General features: G+C 40.5%; 1 protein-coding gene and 1 long non-coding RNA gene across 5 annotated transcripts in view; both read right to left on the bottom strand.

Moving 5' to 3' along the window:
• The window catches only part of LOC127928793 (inactive carboxypeptidase-like protein X2), a 165,307-nt gene that overhangs the window by 101,299 nt on the left and 46,106 nt on the right, over positions 1–17,902 (bottom strand). The window contains exon 3 of the mRNA XM_052516145.1: positions 5,660–5,769. Coding sequence (XP_052372105.1) covers positions 5,660–5,769 — 110 coding nt within the window. The remainder of the gene's footprint in view (positions 1–5,659; positions 5,770–17,902) is intronic.
• On the bottom strand, positions 4,360–5,603 carry LOC127928796 (uncharacterized). 4 transcript variants are annotated; one of them, XR_008132237.1, is made up of 3 exons: positions 5,115–5,603; positions 4,845–4,979; positions 4,360–4,521 (listed from the first exon to the last, which is right to left on the bottom strand). It is a non-coding gene; the product is annotated as an uncharacterized LOC127928796 (long non-coding RNA). The 4 variants fall into 4 exon arrangements; XR_008132239.1 differs by adding an exon at positions 4,747–4,791 and having other exon boundaries at positions 4,935–5,603; XR_008132240.1 differs by adding an exon at positions 4,702–4,791 and having other exon boundaries at positions 4,935–5,603.

The following is a 17,902-nucleotide window of genomic DNA, read 5'->3' on the forward strand; positions in this document are numbered from 1 at the left end:
ACCCCCAGTTTAATGATATAATAATGGACCCCAGTTTAATGGTAGTCATATAATAATGGACCCCAGTTTAATGGTAGTCAGATAATAATGGACCCCCAGTTTAATGATATAATAATGGACCCCCAGTTTAATGATATAATAATAGACCCCCAGTTTAATGGTAGTCAGATAATAATGGACCCCCAGTTTAATGGTAGTCAGATAATAATGGACCCCCAGTTTAATGATATAATAATGGACCCCAGTTTAATGATATAATAATGGACCCCCAGTTTAATGATATAATAATGGACCCCCAGTTTAATGATATAATAATGGACCCCAGTTTAATGATATAATAATGGACCCCCAGTTTAATGGTAGTCAGATAATAATGGACCCCCAGTTTAATGATATAATAATGGACCCCCAGTTTAATGATATAATAATGGACCCCCAGTTTAATGGTAGTCAGATAATAATGGACCCCCAGTTTAATGATATAATAATGGACCCCCAGTTTAATGATATAATAATGGACCCCCAGTTTAATGATATAATAATGGACCCCCAGTTTAATGATATAATAATGGACCCCCAGTTTAATGATATAATAATGGACCCCCAGTTTAATGGTAGTCAGATAATAATGGACCCCCAGTTTAATGGTAGTCAGATAATAATGGACCCCCAGTTTAATGATATAATAATGGACCCCCAGTTTAATGTAGTCAGATAATAATGGACCCCAGTTTAATGGTAGTCAGATAATAATGGACCCCCAGTTTAATGGTAGTCAGATAATAATGGACCCCAGTTTAATGGTAGTCAGATAATAATGGACCCCCAGTTTAATGGTAGTCAGATAATAATGGACCCCAGTTTAATGATATAATAATGGACCCCCAGTTTAATGATATAATAATGGACCCCAGTTTAATGATATAATAATGGACCCCAGTTTAATGGTAGTCAGATAATAATGGACCCCCAGTTTAATGGTAGTCAGATAATAATGGACCCCCAGTTTAATGATATAATAATGGACCCCCAGTTTAATGATATAATAATGGACCCCCAGTTTAATGATATAATAATGGACCCCCAGTTTAATGGTAGTCAGATAATAATGGACCCCCAGTTTAATGGTAGTCAGATAATAATGGACCCCCAGTTTAATGGTAGTCAGATAATAATGGACCCCCAGTTTAATGATATAATAATGGACCCCCAGTTTAATGATATAATAATGGACCCCCAGTTTAATGATATAATAATGGACCCCCAGTTTAATGGTAGTCAGATAATAATGGACCCCCAGTTTAATGATATAATAATGGACCCCCAGTTTAATGATATAATAATGGACCCCCAGTTTAATGGTAGTCAGATAATAATGGACCCCCAGTTTAATGATATAATAATGGACCCCCAGTTTAATGATATAATAATGGACCCCCAGTTTAATGGAGTTTATAATAATGGATCCCCAGTTTAATGGATATAATAATGGACCCCAGTTTAATGATATAATAATGGACCCCCAGTTTAATGGTAGTCATATAATAATGGACCCCCAGTTTAATGGTAGTCAGATAATAATGGACCCCCAGTTTAATGATATAATAATGGACCCCAGTTTAATGATATAATAATAGACCCCCAGTTTAATGGTAGTCAGATAATAATGGACCCCAGTTTAATGGTAGTCATATAATAATGGACCCCAGTTTAATGGATATAATAATGGACCCCCAGTTTAATGATATAATAATGGACCCCCAGTTTAATGGTATAATAATGGACCCCCAGTTTAATGATATAATAATGGACCCCCAGTTTAATGATATAATAATGGACCCCCAGTTTAATGGTAGTCAGATAATAATGGACCCCCAGTTTAATGATATAATAATGGACCCCCAGTTTAATGATATAATAATGGACCCCAGTTTAATGGTAGTCAGATAATAATGGACCCCCAGTTTAATGGATATAATAATGGACCCCCAGTTTAATGGTATATAATAATGGACCCCCAGTTTAATGATATAATAATGGACCCCCAGTTTAATGATATAATAATGGACCCCAGTTTAATGATATAATAATGGACCCCCAGTTTAATGGTAGTCATATAATAATGGACCCCCAGTTTAATGGTAGTCAGATAATAATGGACCCCAGTTTAATGATATAATAATGGACCCCAGTTTAATGATATAATAATGGACCCCAGTTTAATGGTAGTCAGATAATAATGGACCCCAGTTTAATGGTAGTCAGATAATAATGGACCCCCAGTTTAATGGTAGTCAGATAATAATGGACCCCAGTTTAATGGTAGTCAGATAATAATGGACCCCAGTTTAATGATCATAATAATGGACCCCCAGTTTAATGGTAGTCAGATAATAATGGACCCCCAGTTTAATGGTATATAATAATGGACCCCCAGTTTAATGGTAGTCAGATAATAATGGACCCCAGTTTAATGGTAGTCAGATAATAATGACCCCCAGTTTAATGGCAGTCAGATAATAATGGACCCCAGTTTAATGATATAATAATGGACCCCAGTTTAATGGTAGTCAGATAATAATGGATCCCCAGTTTAATGGTAGTCAGATAATAATGGACCCCCAGTTTAATGGTAGTCAGATAATAATGGACCCCAGTTTAATGGTAGTCAGATAATAATGGACCCCAGTTTAATGATATAATAATGGACCCCCAGTTTAATGATATAATAATGGACCCCAGTTTAATGGATATAATAATGGATCCCCAGTTTAATGATATAATAATGGACCCCCAGTTTAATGGTAGTCAGATAATAATGGACCCCCAGTTTAATGATATAATAATGGACCCCCAGTTTAATGATATAATAATGGACCCCCAGTTTAATGATATAATAATGGATCCCCAGTTTAATGATATAATAATGGACCCCCAGTTTAATGATATAATAATGGACCCCCAGTTTAATAGCAGCCATATTGCACACTGAAATTGAGTTGGATCGACCGGCACTACTCCGCCCACCAATGTAGAACTGTGTCGAGTCATGGTTGATTTTATTGACATTGATATCTTTCCATAACAGGGTTGCCCAAAACGAGTTGTTGACATCTATGAATAAACTACACCTTATTAAAAAAAGGGTGCCAAAATGATTTTTCAACTGTCCCCACAGGAGGAACGTTAGGTTCCAAGTAGAAGCCTTTCGGAACCCTCTGTGTTCTACATGGAGCCCAAAAGGGTTCTACCTGCAACCAACAAGGATTATTCAACTGTTCCCATAGGAGGAACGTTAGGTTCCAAGTAGAAGCCTTTCGGAACCCTCTGTGTTCTACATGGAGCCCAAAAGGGTTCTACCTGCAACCAACAAGGATTATTCAACTGTCCCCATAGGAGAACGTTAGGTTCCAAGTAGAAGCCTTTTGGTTCTACATGGAGCCCATGTAGACTGAAACCAATAATGATCATTAACTGAAACCAACAAGGATTATTCTAAGGGGTTCTCCTATGGTGACAGCAGAATAATCCCTTTTAGGTTCTAGAAAACTCCTTTTATTATTTTTTTGTATCCTTTATTTAACAAGGCAAGTCATTTAAGACCAAATTCTTATTTTCAATGACGGCCTACCGGGGAACAGTGGGTTAACTGCCTTGTTCAGGGGCAGAACTACAGATTTTTTTTTACCTTGTCAGCTCGGAGATTTGATCCACCAACCTTTCAGTTACTGGCCCAACGCTCTAACAACTAGGTTACCTGTCACCCCATAGCTCTTTTCTTTCTAAGGGTTCATGATCATCTTTTAAAAATCGTACTTGAACTCTTTGATGCAGTTGGCCTTTTCTGATCCTCAGGTCTTCCAGCTGCTCACTGTATTTGGTAGAGTCAGTGAACCAAGGCATTCAAACCAGGCAGAGCATTATAGTAACTAACTCAAGGTAGGTCAACCAGCATCCTATTAAACTAAAGCTGCATTTGGTACCCATGACCTTTAACTGTTCATTCCAGGTGAAGCTGGTTATGAGAACGCCACGAGAGTGCAAATCTGTCATCAAGGCAAAGGGTGGCTACTTTGAATAATCTCAAATATAAAATATATTTTGATTTGTTTAACACTTTTTTTTAGTTACTACATGATTTCATATGTGCTATTTCATAGTTTTGATGTCTTCACTATTATCCTACAACGTAGAACATAGTTTTAAAAAATAAAGAAAAAAACTCTTTAACGGTAGGTGTTGTAAAACGTTTAACCAGTGGTCAACATCCACATGTGATCTCTGTGGAAATATAAACCAACCACCATGCTCTTACCACCTGAGCCACTCGGTTCAACTAACCTCTATTCTTTACTCTTACCACCTGAGCCACTCAGTTCAACTAACCTCTATTCTTTACTCTTACCACCTGAGCCACTCAGTTCAACTAACCTCTATTCTTTACTCTTACCACCTGAGCCACACAGTTCAACTAACCTCTATTCTTTACTCTTACCACCTGAGCCACTCAGTTCAACTAACCTCTATTCTTTACTCTTACCACCTGAGCCACTCAGTTCAACTAACCTCTATTCTTTACTCTTACCACCTGAGCCACACAGTTCAACTAACCTCTATTCTTTACTCTTACCACCTGAGCCACTCAGTTCAACTAACCTCTATTCTTTACTCTTACCACCTGAGCCACACAGTTCAACTAACCTCTATTCTTTACTCTTACCACCTGAGCCACACAGTTCAACTAACCTCTATTCTTTACTCTTACCACCTGAGCCACACAGTTCAACTAACCTCTATTCTTTACTCTTACCACCTGAGCCACTCAGTTCAACAGTTCAACTAACCTCTATTCTTTACTCTTACCACCTGAGCCACACAGTTCAACTAACCTCTATTCTTTACTCTTACCACCTGAGCCACTCAGTTCAACTAACCTCTATTCTTTACTCTTACCACCTGAGCCACTCAGTTCAACTAACCTCTATTCTTTACTCTTACCACCTGAGCCACACAGTTCAACTAACCTCTATTCTTTACTCTTACCACCTGAGCCACTCAGTTCAACTAACCTCTATTCTTTACTCTTACCACCTGAGCCACACAGTTCAACTAACCTCTATTCTTTACTCTTACCACCTGAGCCACTCAGTTCAACTAACCTCTATTCTTTACTCTTACCACCTGAGCCACACAGTTCAACTAACCTCTATTCTTTACTCTTACCACCTGAGCCACTCAGTTCAACTAACCTCTATTCTTTACTCTTACCACCTGAGCCACACAGTTCAACTAACCTCTATTCTTTACTCTTACCACCTGAGCCACTCAGTTCAACTAACCTCTATTCTTTACTCTTACCACCTGAGCCACACAGTTCAACTAACCTCTATTCTTTACTCTTACCACCTGAGCCACACAGTTCAACTAACCTCTATTCTTTACTCTTACCACCTGAGCCACACAGTTCAACTAACCTCTATTCTTTACTCTTACCACCTGAGCCACACAGTTCAACTAACCTCTATTCTTTACTCTTACCACCTAAGCCACACAGTTCAACTAACCTCTATTCTTTACTCCTACCACCTGAGCCACACAGTTCAACTAACCTCTATTCTTGACAAACGTCTCTCTCCTTGACACACTATTCCTGACCTACCTGTATGTTGAGGCGTCCTCTGTGTGCTCCCAGCCCGTAACGTCTCATCGTGGAGGCATGGAGCTGAAAGTCATCAATCTTCAGGGTCTCTAGTCCCATTGGAGGACATTCTGAAGGAACAAAACCACTTGGTTAGTACTGTGAATGATCTAAATTACATGGATAGTACTGTGAAGGAACTAAACCACTTGGTTAGTACTGTGAAGGAACTAAACCACTTGGTTAGTACTGTGAAGGATCTAAACCACATGGTTAGTACTGTGAAGGATCTAAACTACATGGTTAGTACTGTGAAGGATCTAAACTACATGGATAGTACTGTGAAGGATCTAAAACACATGGTCAGTACTGTGAAGGATCTAAACACATGGATAGTACTAAACCACTTGGTTAGTACTGTGAAGGAACTAAACCACTTGGTTAGTACTGTGAAGGATCTAAACCACATGGTTAGTACTGTGAAGGATCTAAATTACATGGATAGTACTGTGAAGGATCTAAACTACATGGTCAGTACTGTGAAGGATCTAAACTACATGGTTAGTACTGTGAAGGATCTAAATTACATGGATAGTACTGTGAAGGATCTAAACCACATGGTTAGTACTGTGAAGGATCTAAACTACATGGTTAGTACTGTGAAGGATCTAAACCACATGGTTAGTACTGTGAAGGATCTAAACCACATGGTTAGTACTGTGAAGGATCTAAACCACATGGTTAGTACTGTGAAGGATCTAAACCACATGGTTAGTACTGTGAAGGAACTAAACCACATGGTTAGTACTGTGAAGGAACTAAACCACATGGTTAGTACTGTGAAGGATCTAAACCACATGGTTAGTACTGTGAAGGATCTAAACCACATGGTTAGTACTGTGAAGGATCTAAACCACATGGTTAGTACTGTGAAGGAATCTAAACCACATGGTTAGTACTGTGAAGGATCTAAACCACATGGTTAGTACTGTGAAGGATCTAAACCACATGGTTAGTACTGTGAAGGATCTAAACCACATGGTCAGTACTGTGAAGGATCTAAACCACATGGTCAGTACTGTGAAGGAACTAAACCACATGGTTAGTACTGTGAAGGAACTAAACCACATGGTTAGTACTGTGAAGGATCTAAACCACATGGTTAGTACTGTGAAGGATCTAAACCACATGGTTAGTACTGTGAAGGAACTAAACCACATGGTTAGTACTGTGAAGGATCTAAACCACATGGTTAGTACTGTGAAGGATCTAAACCACATGGTTAGTACTGTGAAGGAACTAAACCACATGGTTAGTACTGTGAAGGAACTAAACCACATGGTTAGTACTGTGAAGGATCTAAACCACATGGTTAGTACTGTGAAGGAACTAAACCACATGGTTAGTACTGTGAAGGATCTAAACCACATGGTTAGTACTGTGAAGGATCTAAACCACATGGTTAGTACTTTGGTCTCCATTCCAATGGGAGGGCATTCTGATTGGTTAGTACTCTGGTCTCCAGTCCAATGGGAGGGCATTCTGATTGGTTAGTACTGTGGAACCATTATCAGGGCTGACCAATAAAAAGAGGTAGAAGATGAGACTGCTAAGATGCTGGAATGAGAGACACACCAATCAACACACACACACACACACACACACACACACACACACACACACACACACACACACACACACACACACACACACACACACTGTTCACCCACGTGTACGTGGCAAAACACAACTCCAACATCGTTTGTTGACAACCCGACAGTGGTAGGTCTGATCAGTGACAACAATGAGACAGCCTCCAGGGAGGTCAGAGACCTGGCAGTGTGTTGTCGGGACAACAACCTCTCCCTCAACGTCAGCAAGACCAAGGAGCTGATAGTGGCTTGCAGGAAACAGGGGGGGTGCACAGCCCCCCATCCACATTGCGTGGCTGCAGAGGAGAGGGTCAATAGCTTCAAGAGGACACATCACAGCGACTGAAGAAATTTGTCTTGGCCACTCAGATCCTCAAGAACGTCTATAGATGCACCATTGAGAGCATCTGGTCTGGCTGCATCACCGCCTGGTACAGCAACTGCACCGGCCTCAACCACAAGAGGGTGGTGCGGACGGCCCAGTACATCACTGGGAGTGAGCTCCCTGCCCCACAGGACATTTTACACCACGCGTCTCAGGAAGGCCCGGAAGATCGTCAAGGACTCCAGTCAACCGAGCTACGGACTGTTCTCTCCGTTACCATCTGACAAACGGGACCGGAGTGTCGGGTCTCGGACCAACAGGCTCCGAGACAGCTTCTACCAGCAGACCATCAGACTGCTGAACAGATAACCCCAGCTGTCTACCGGCTCAGACCTGCCGTTCATCTGCACCTTAGAGACTATTCACATAGACACACACACACACATTATTCACTGCTCTGTGTGTGTGTGTGTGTGTGTGTGTGTGTGTGTGTGTGTGTGTGTGTGTGTGTGTGTGTGTGTGTGTGTGTGTGTGTGTGTGTGTGTGTGTGTGTGTGTGTGTGTGTGTGTGTACAGTATATACTATTTATTAAATTGCTTTGCCAAAAAGACACTGCTCTACCAAGACACTGCCCTACCAAGATAATGCTCTATCAAGACACTGCTCTACCAAGACACTGCCCTACCAAGTTAATGCCATACCAAGACACTGCTCTACCAAGACACTGCTCTACCAAGAAACTGCTCTACCAAGACACTGCACTATCAAGACAATGCCCTACCAAGTTACTGCCATACCAGACACTGCTCTACCAAGACACTGCCCTACCAAGTTACTGCCATACCAGACACTGCTCTACCAAGTTACTGCCCTACCAAGTTACTGCTCTACCAAGATACTGCCCTACCAAGACACTGCCCTACCAAGACACTGCCCTACCAAGACACTGCTCTACCAAGACACTGCCCTACCAAGTTACTGCCCTACCAAGTTACTGCTCTACCAAGACACTGCCCTACCAAGACACTGCTCTACCAAGACACTGCCCTACCAAGTTACTACCCTACCAAGTTACTGCCCTACCAAGTTACTGCCCTACCAAGACACTGCTCTACCAAGACACTGCTCTACCAAGACACTGCCCTACCAAGACACTGCTGCCCTACCAAGTTACTGCCCTACTGCCCTACCAAGATACTGCTCTTACAAAACACTGCCCTACCAATACACTGCCCTTACAAGTTACTGCCCTACCAAGTTACTGCCCTACCAAGTTACTGCCCTACCAATACACTTCTACATATTCTATGTAGTCTGCAAATTGTACAGATTCAATAGATTCTATATATTCTACATTTTCTATAGATTCTAAATATTTTATATATTCTACATATTCTATAGATTCTAAATATTCTGTATATTCCACAGATTCTACACATTCTTAAAATTCTACATATTCTATATATTTAACACATTGTAAATGTTCTACATATTCTATAGATTCTACATTTTCTTTATATTCTATATATTTAATATATTCTACATATTCCATAGATTCTACATGTTCTATAGATTCTACATATTCTACATATTCTAAATATTCTATATATTCTACACATTCTAAATATACTATATATTCTATATATTCTACATATTCTACACATTCTAAACATTCTAAATATTCTATACATTCTAAATATTCTATACATTCTAAATATTCTATATATTCTACATATTCTACACATTCTAAATATACTATATATTCTATATATTATACATATTCTACACCTTCTAAATATTCTACATATTCTACACATTCTAAATATTCTATATATTCTACACATTCTAAATTTTCTAAATATTCTATAAATTCTACATATCCCACATACTCTATATATTATATATATTCTACATATTCCATATTTTCATCGTATCCTATATATTCTATGGATTGTACATATTATATTGATTCCACATATTCCATAAATTACACATTTACTAAATATTCTGTTGATTTACATATTCTAGAAATTCTACATATTCTAAATTTTATACATATTCTAAAGATTCTATATATTTTAAAGATTCTACATATATCATAGAGTCTACATTTTCTATATGTTCTACATATCCTATATATTCTACATATTCTATAGATTTGACATACAGTGCCTTGCGAAAGTATTCGGCCCCCTTGAACTTTGCGACCTTTTGCACATTTCAGGCTTCAAACATAAAGATATAAAACTGTATTGTTTTGTGAAGAATCAACAACAAGTGGGACACAATCATGAAGTGGAACGACATTCATTGGATATTTCAAACTTTTTTAACATATCAAAAACTGAAAAATTGTGCATGCAAAATTATTCAGCCCCCTTAAGTTAATACTTTGTAGCGCCACCTTTTGCTGCGATTACAGCTGTAAGTCGCTTGGGGTATGTCTCTATCAGTTTTGCACATCGAGAGACTGAATTTTTTCCCATTCCTCCTTGCAAAACAGCTTGAGCTCAGTGAGATTAGATGGAGAGCATTTGTGAACAGCAGTTTTCAGTTCTTTCCACAGATTCTCGATTGGACTCAGGTCTGGACTTTGACTTGGCCATTCTAACACCTGGATATGTTTATTTTTGAACCATTCCATTGTAGATTTTGCTTTATGTTTTGGATCATTGTCTTGTTGGAAGACAAATCTCCGTCCCAGTCTCAGATCTTTTGCAGACTCCATCAGATGTTCTTCCAGAATGGTCCTGTATTTGGCTCCATCCATCTTCCCATCAATTTTAACCATCTTCCCTGTCCCTGCTGAAGAAAAGCAGTCCCAAACCATGATGCTGCCACCACCATGTTTGACAGTGGGGATGGTGGGTTCAGGGTGATGAGCTGTGTTGCTTTTACGCCAAACATAACGTTTTGCATTGTTGCTAAAAAGTTCAATTTTGGTTTCATCTGACCAGAGCACCTTCTTCCACATGTTTGGTGTGTCTCCCAGGTGGCTTGTGGCAAACTTTAAACAACACTTTTTATGGATATCTTTAAGAAATGGCTTTCTTCTTGCCACTCTTCCATAAAGGCCAGATTTGTGCAATATACGACTGATTGTTGTCCTATGGACAGAGTCTCCCACCTCAGCTGTAGATCTCTGCAGTTCATCCAGAGTGATCATGGGCCTCTTGGCTGCATCTCTGATCAGTCTTCTCCTTGTATGAGTTGAAAGTTTAGAGGGACGGCCAGGTCTTGTTAGATTTGCAGTGGTCTGATACTCCTTCCATTTCAATATTATCGCTTGCACAGTGCTCCTTGGGATGTTTAAAGCTTGGGAAATCTTTTTGTATCCAAATCCGGCTTTAAACTTCTTCACAACAGTATCTCGGACCTGCCTGGTGTTTTCCTTGTTCTTCATGATGCTCTCTGCGCTTTTAACGGACCTCTGAGACTATCACAGTGCAGGTGCATTTATACGGAGACTTGATTACACACAGGTGGATTGTATTTATCATCATTAGTCATTTAGGTCAAAATTGGATCATTCAGAGATCCTCACTGAACTTCTGGAGAGAGTTTTCTGCACTGAAAGTAAAGGGGCTGAATAATTTTGCACGCCCAATTTTTCAGTTTTTGATTTGTTAAAAAAGTTTGAAGTATCCAATAAATGTCGTTCCACCTCATGATTGTGTCCCACTTGTTGTTGATTCTTCACAAAAAAATACAGTTTTATATCTTTATGTTTGAAGCCTGAAATGTGGCAAAAGGTCGCAAAGTTCAAGGGGGCCGAATACTTTCGCAAGGCACTGTACTCATACCATTCCATTCCATACAGATTCTCATACCATACCATTCCATTCCATACAGATACTCATACAGATACTCAAACCATTCCATACAGATACTCATACCATTCCATTCCATAAAGATACTCATACCATTCTATACAGATACTCATACCATTCCATTCCATTCAGATACAGATAGTCAGATATTCATACCATTCCATACAGATACTCATACCATTCCATTCCATACAGATACTCATACCATTCCATTCCATACAGATACTCATACAGATACTCAAACCATTCCATACAGATACTCATACCATTCCATTCCATAAAGATACTCATACCATTCCATACAGATACTCATACCATTCCATAAAGATACTCATACCATTCCATACAGATTCTCATACCATTCCATTCCATTCAGATACTCATACAGATAGTCAGATATTCATACCATTCCATACAGATACTCATACCATTTCATTCCATACAGATACTCATTCCATTCCATACAGATACTCATACCATTCCATACAGATACTCATACCATTCCATTCCATACAGATACTCATACCATTCCATTCCATGCAGATACTCATACCATTCCATGCAGATACTCATACCATTCCATACCATACAGATACTCATACCATTCCATACCATACAGATACTCATACCATACCATTTCATACAGATACAAAGACCATTTTCTGAGGAAGTGAAGAATTCAATAGTCAACGCTCATCTGCTTCTAATTCAGCTTGTCATCCTGTTCATATGTGACAGTCAACTCTGTCTCCACCGACGTAGCAAACATAATAGATTTGGCCATGAGACAGCAGCGTATTGGAAACAATGTCTCCACTGACGTAGCAAACATAATAGATTTGGCCATGAGACAGCAGCGTATTGGAAACAATGTCTCCACTGACGTAGCAAACATAATAGATTTGGCCATGAGACAGCGGCGTATTGGAAACAATGTCTCCACTGACGTAGCAAACATAATAGATTTGGCCATGAGACAGCGGCGTATTGGAAACAATGTCTCCACCGACGTAGCAAACATAATAGATTTGGCCATGAGACAGCAGCGTATTGGAAACAATGTCTCCACTGACGTAGCAAACATAATAGATTTGGCCATGAGACAGCAGCGTATTGGAAACAATGTCTCCACCGACGTAGCAAACATAATAGATTTGGCCATGAGACAGCAGCGTATTGGAAACAATGTCTCCACTGACGTAGATTTGGCCGTGAGACAGCGGCGTATTGGAAACAATGTCTCCACTGACGTAGATTTGGCTGTGAGACAGCAGCGTATTGGAAACAATGTCTCCACTGTTAGATTTGGCCGTGAGACAGCAGCGTATTGAAACAATGTCTCCACTGACGTAGATTTGGCCATGAGACAGCGGCGTATTGGAAACAATGTCTCCACTGACGTAGCAAACATAATAGATTTGGCCATGAGACAGCGGCGTATTGGAAACAATGTCTCCACTGACGAGATTTGGCCGTGAGACAGCAGCGTATTGGAAACAATGTCTCCACTGACGTAGATTTGGCCATGAGACAGCGGCGTATTGGAAACAATGTCTCCACTGATAGCAAACATAATAGATTTGGCCATGAGACAGCAGCGTATTGGAAACAATGTCTCCACTGACGTAGCAAACATAATAGATTTGGCCATGAGACAGCAGCGTATTGGAAACAATGTCTCCACTGACGTAGCAAACATAATAGATTTGGCCATGAGACTGGCGTATTGGAAACAATGTCTCCACTGACGTAGCAAACATAATAGATTTGGCCATGAGACAGCGGCGTATTGGAAACAATGTCTCCACTGACGTAGCAAACATAATAGATTTGGCCATGAGACAGCGGCATATTGGAAACAATGTCTCCACTGACGTAGCAAACATAATAGATTTGGCCATGAGACAGCGGCGTATTGGAAACAATGTCTCCACTGACGTAGCAAACATAATAGATTTGGCCATGAGACAGCAGCGTATTGGAAACAATGTCTCCACCGACGTAGCAAACATAATAGATTTGGCCATGAGACAGCAGCGTATTGGAAACAATGTCTCCACTGACGTAGCAAACATAATAGATTTGGCCATGAGACAGCAGCGTATTGGAAACAATGTCTCCACTGACGTAGCAAACATAATAGATTTGGCCATGAGACAGCGGCGTATTGGAAACAATGTCTCCACTGACGTAGCATACATAATAGATTTGGCCATGAGACAGGGCGTATTGGAAACAATGTCTCCACTGACGAGATTTGGCCATGAGACAGCAGCGTATTGGAAACAATGTCTCCACTGACGTAGATTTGGCCATGAGACAGGGCGTATTGGAAACAATGTCTCCAATGTAGCAAACATAATAGATTTGGCCATGAGACAGCAGCGTATTGGAAACAATGTCTCCACTGACGTAGCAAACATAATAGATTTGGCCATGAGACAGCAGCGTATTGGAAACAATGCCTCCACTGACGTAGCAAACATAATAGATTTGGCCATGAGACAGCGGCGTCAATTGGAAACAATGTCTCCACTGACGTAGCAAACATAATAGATTTGGCCATGAGACAGCGGCGTATTGGAAACAATGCCTCCACTGTGGAGCAAACATAATAGATTTGGCCATGAGACAGCGGCGTATTGGAAACAATGCCTCCACTGACGTAGCAAACATAATAGATTTGGCCATGAGACAGCGGCGTATTGGAAACAATGTCTCCACTGACGTAGCAAACATAATAGATTTGGCCATGAGACAGCAGAGTCATTGGAAACAATGTCTCCACTGGTAGCAAACATAATAGATTTGGCCATGAGACAGCAGCTATATGGAAACAATGTCTCCACTGACGTCAAACATAATAGATTTGGCCATGAGACAGCAGCGTATTGGAAACAATGTCTCCACTGATGTAGCAAACATAATAGATTTGGCCATGAGACAGCAGCGTATTGGAAACAATGTCTCCACTGACGTCAAACATAATAGATTTGGCCATGAGACAGCAGCGTATTGGAAACAATGTCTCCACTGATAGATTTGGCCGTGAGACAGCAGCGTATTGGAAACAATGTCTCCACTGACGTAGCAAACATAATGTGGGCCATGAGACAGCGGCGTATTGGAAACAATGTCTCCACTGTGGAGGCAAATATAATAGATTTGGCCATGAGACAGCAGCGTATTGGAAACAATGTCTCCACTGACGTAGCAAACATAATAGATTTGGCCATGAGACAGCAGCGTCAATTGGAAACAATGTCTCCACTGACGTAGCAAACATAATAGATTTGGCCATGAGACAGGGCGTATTGGAAACAATGTCTCCACTGACGTAGAGGCCATGAGACAGGGCGTATTGGAAACAATGTCTCCACTGACGTAGCAAACATATAGAGGGGGCCATGAGACAGCGGCGTATTGGAAACAATGTCTCCACTGACGTAGCAAACATAATAGATTTGGCCATGAGACAGGGGCGTATTGGAAACAATGTCACTGATGTGGCAAACATATAGATTTGGCCATGAGACAGCAGCGTATTGGAAACAATGTCTCCACAGAGTCAATGTGGAGGCCATGAGACAGGGGTATTGGAAACAATGTACAGAGTCAAAATAATAGATTTGGCCATGAGACAGGGGTATTGGAAACAGAGTCCACTGACGTAGCAAACATAATAGATTTGGCCATGAGACAGAGTCAATTGGAAACAATGTCTCCACTGTACGTAGCAAACATAATAGGAGGCTATGAGACAGGGCGTATTGGAAACAGAGTCTCAATGTGCAGGCATAATAGATTTGGCCATGAGTACAGTAGCGTAATGGAAACAATGGCATGAGTATCTGTATGTACAAACAGACGTATGGGGCAGAAATAGCTCCTTTGAAAATCTCCCAGAGCTGTGGTTTAGTTTGGAGTGGTATCTCGCCTCCCAAACATGGATCATGGGCCCATATCCACAAATCATCTCAGAGTAAGAGTATGGTAGTCTAGGATCAGGTCCCCCTCACCCCTGTCTATATAATGGTATCTATTGTTATATAAAAACTCTAAACTGATCTATGGATCAGGTCCCCACCCTGTATGTAAGAGTCATTGTTATATAAAACCCTAAACTGATCTAGGATCAGTATGAGTACCCCTGTCCATGTAAGAGTCATTGTTATATAAAAACCCTAAACTGAATGGATCAGGTCCCCCACCCCTGTCCATTTAAGAGTCATTGTTATATAAAACCCTAAACTGGATATAGGATCAGGTCCCCCCACCCCTGTCCATTTAAGAGTCATTGTTATATAAAAACTCTAAACTGATCTTAGATCAGAACCCCACCCCTGTCCATTTAAGAGTCATTGTTATATAAAAACCCTAAACTGATCTAGGATCAGAACCCCACCCCTGTCTATATCTATATAAAACCCTAAACTGATCTAGGTCAGGTCCCCACCCCTGTCTATATAAGAGTCGAAATGGTATATAAAAACCCTAAACTGATCTAGGATCAGAACCCCCACCCCTGTATATAAGAGTCATTGTTATATAAAAACCCTAAACTGATCTTAGATCAGCACTCCTCCTCTGTTTGAATACCATGAAGCTGTTAGACCATCTGGTGGCCAGCTTCCCAAATGGACCCCTATCTGCTATTATAGTGCACTACTTGGCCACTATGGACCTTGGTTAAAAGTATGTGCACTACTGGCCCCTATTGACCTTGGTTAAAAGTAGTGCACTTCATAGGGATTGGGAGGGCATTTGGGAATGGAATGGTTTTCACTAGAGAGATCACTATGGATTTGAACTTTGGGTCTCTCATTGGGTGACGTAATGGTTCCAGGACTCTTTATGGAGATGGTATGGTCAAAACAATCACAGATCACACCTGATGGTCCCTAATCTGGTGAGGAAGCGTATCTGTATCTCTATAAACACTGATAGTCCCTAATCTGGTGAGTGAAGCGTCTGTATCTCTATAAACACTGATAGTCCCTAATCTGATGAGGAAGGTCTGTATCTCTATAAACAATGGTAGTCCCTAATCTGGTGATGTGAAGGTCTGTATCTCTATAAACACTGATAGTCCCTAATCTGATGGAATGAAGCGTCTGTATCTCTATAAACACTGATAGTCCCTAATCTGATGAGTGGTATCTGTATCTCTATAAACACTGATGGTAATCTGTGAGTGAATGGTCTGTATCTCTATAAAACTGGTAGTCCCTAATCTGATGAGTGAATGGTATGTATCTCTATAAACACCCAATGGTCCCTAATCTGATGAGTGAATGGTCTGTATCTCTATAAACACCCAATGGTCCCTAATCTGGTGAGTGAAGCGTCTGTATATCTATAAACACCCGATGGTCCCTAATCTGGTGGAAAGCGTCTGTATCTCTATAAACACAGATAGTCCCTAATCTGATGATGAAGCGTCTGTATCTCTATAAACACCGATGTAGCTGTAGCAGTTCAACAGTCACCAAACACACTGTTCTTTGTCCCCCAAAAAAAAAAAACTATATTAGTCACATGAGAACAGCTGGTGAAGTGAAGTATCTGTATGAACTCCTAACAGGGGGTATGGTACAGAGTCAATGTGGAGGCTATATACAGGGGTACCGGTACAGAGTCAATGTGGAGGCTATATACAGGGGGTACCGGTACAGAGTCAATGTGGAGGCTATATACAGGAATGTACCGGTACAGAGTCAATGTGGAGGCTATATACAGGGGTACCTGTACAGAGTCAATGTGGAGGCTATATACAGGGGGTACTGGTACAGAGTCAATGTGGAGGCTATATACAGGGTGTACCGGTACAGAGTCAATGTGGAGGCTATATACAGGGGGTACGGTATCAGAGTCAATGTGGAGACTATATACAGGGGGTTGTACAGAGTCAATGTGGATGCTATAATATATACAGGGGTATGGTACAGAGTCAATGTGGAGGCTATATACAGGGGGTACCGGTACAGAGTCAATGTGGAGGCTATATACAGGGGGGTACCGGTACAGAGTCAATGTGGAGGCTATATACGGGGGTACTAGTACAGAGTCAATGTGGAGGCTATGGTATGAGTGTCTGTATGGAATGGAATGGTATGAGTATCTGTATGGAATGGTATGAGTATCTGTATGGAATGGTATGAGTATCTGTATGGAATGGAATGGTATGAGTATCTGTATGGAATGGTATGAGTATCTGTGGAATGGAATGGTATGAGTATCTGTATGGAATGGAATGGTATGAGTATCTGTATGGTATGGAATGGTATGAGTATCTGTATGGAATGGAATGGTATGAGTATCTGTATGGAATGGAATGGTATGAGTATCTGTATGGAATGGTATGAGTATCTGTATGGAATGGTATGAGTATCTGTATGGAATGGTATGAGTATCTGTATGGAATGGTATGAGTATCTGTATGGAATGGTATGTGTAT

The sequence above is a fragment of the Oncorhynchus keta genome, unplaced genomic scaffold (genome assembly GCF_023373465.1).
Source record: "Oncorhynchus keta strain PuntledgeMale-10-30-2019 unplaced genomic scaffold, Oket_V2 Un_scaffold_3992_pilon_pilon, whole genome shotgun sequence".
NCBI lineage: Eukaryota > Metazoa > Chordata > Actinopteri > Salmoniformes > Salmonidae > Oncorhynchus > Oncorhynchus keta.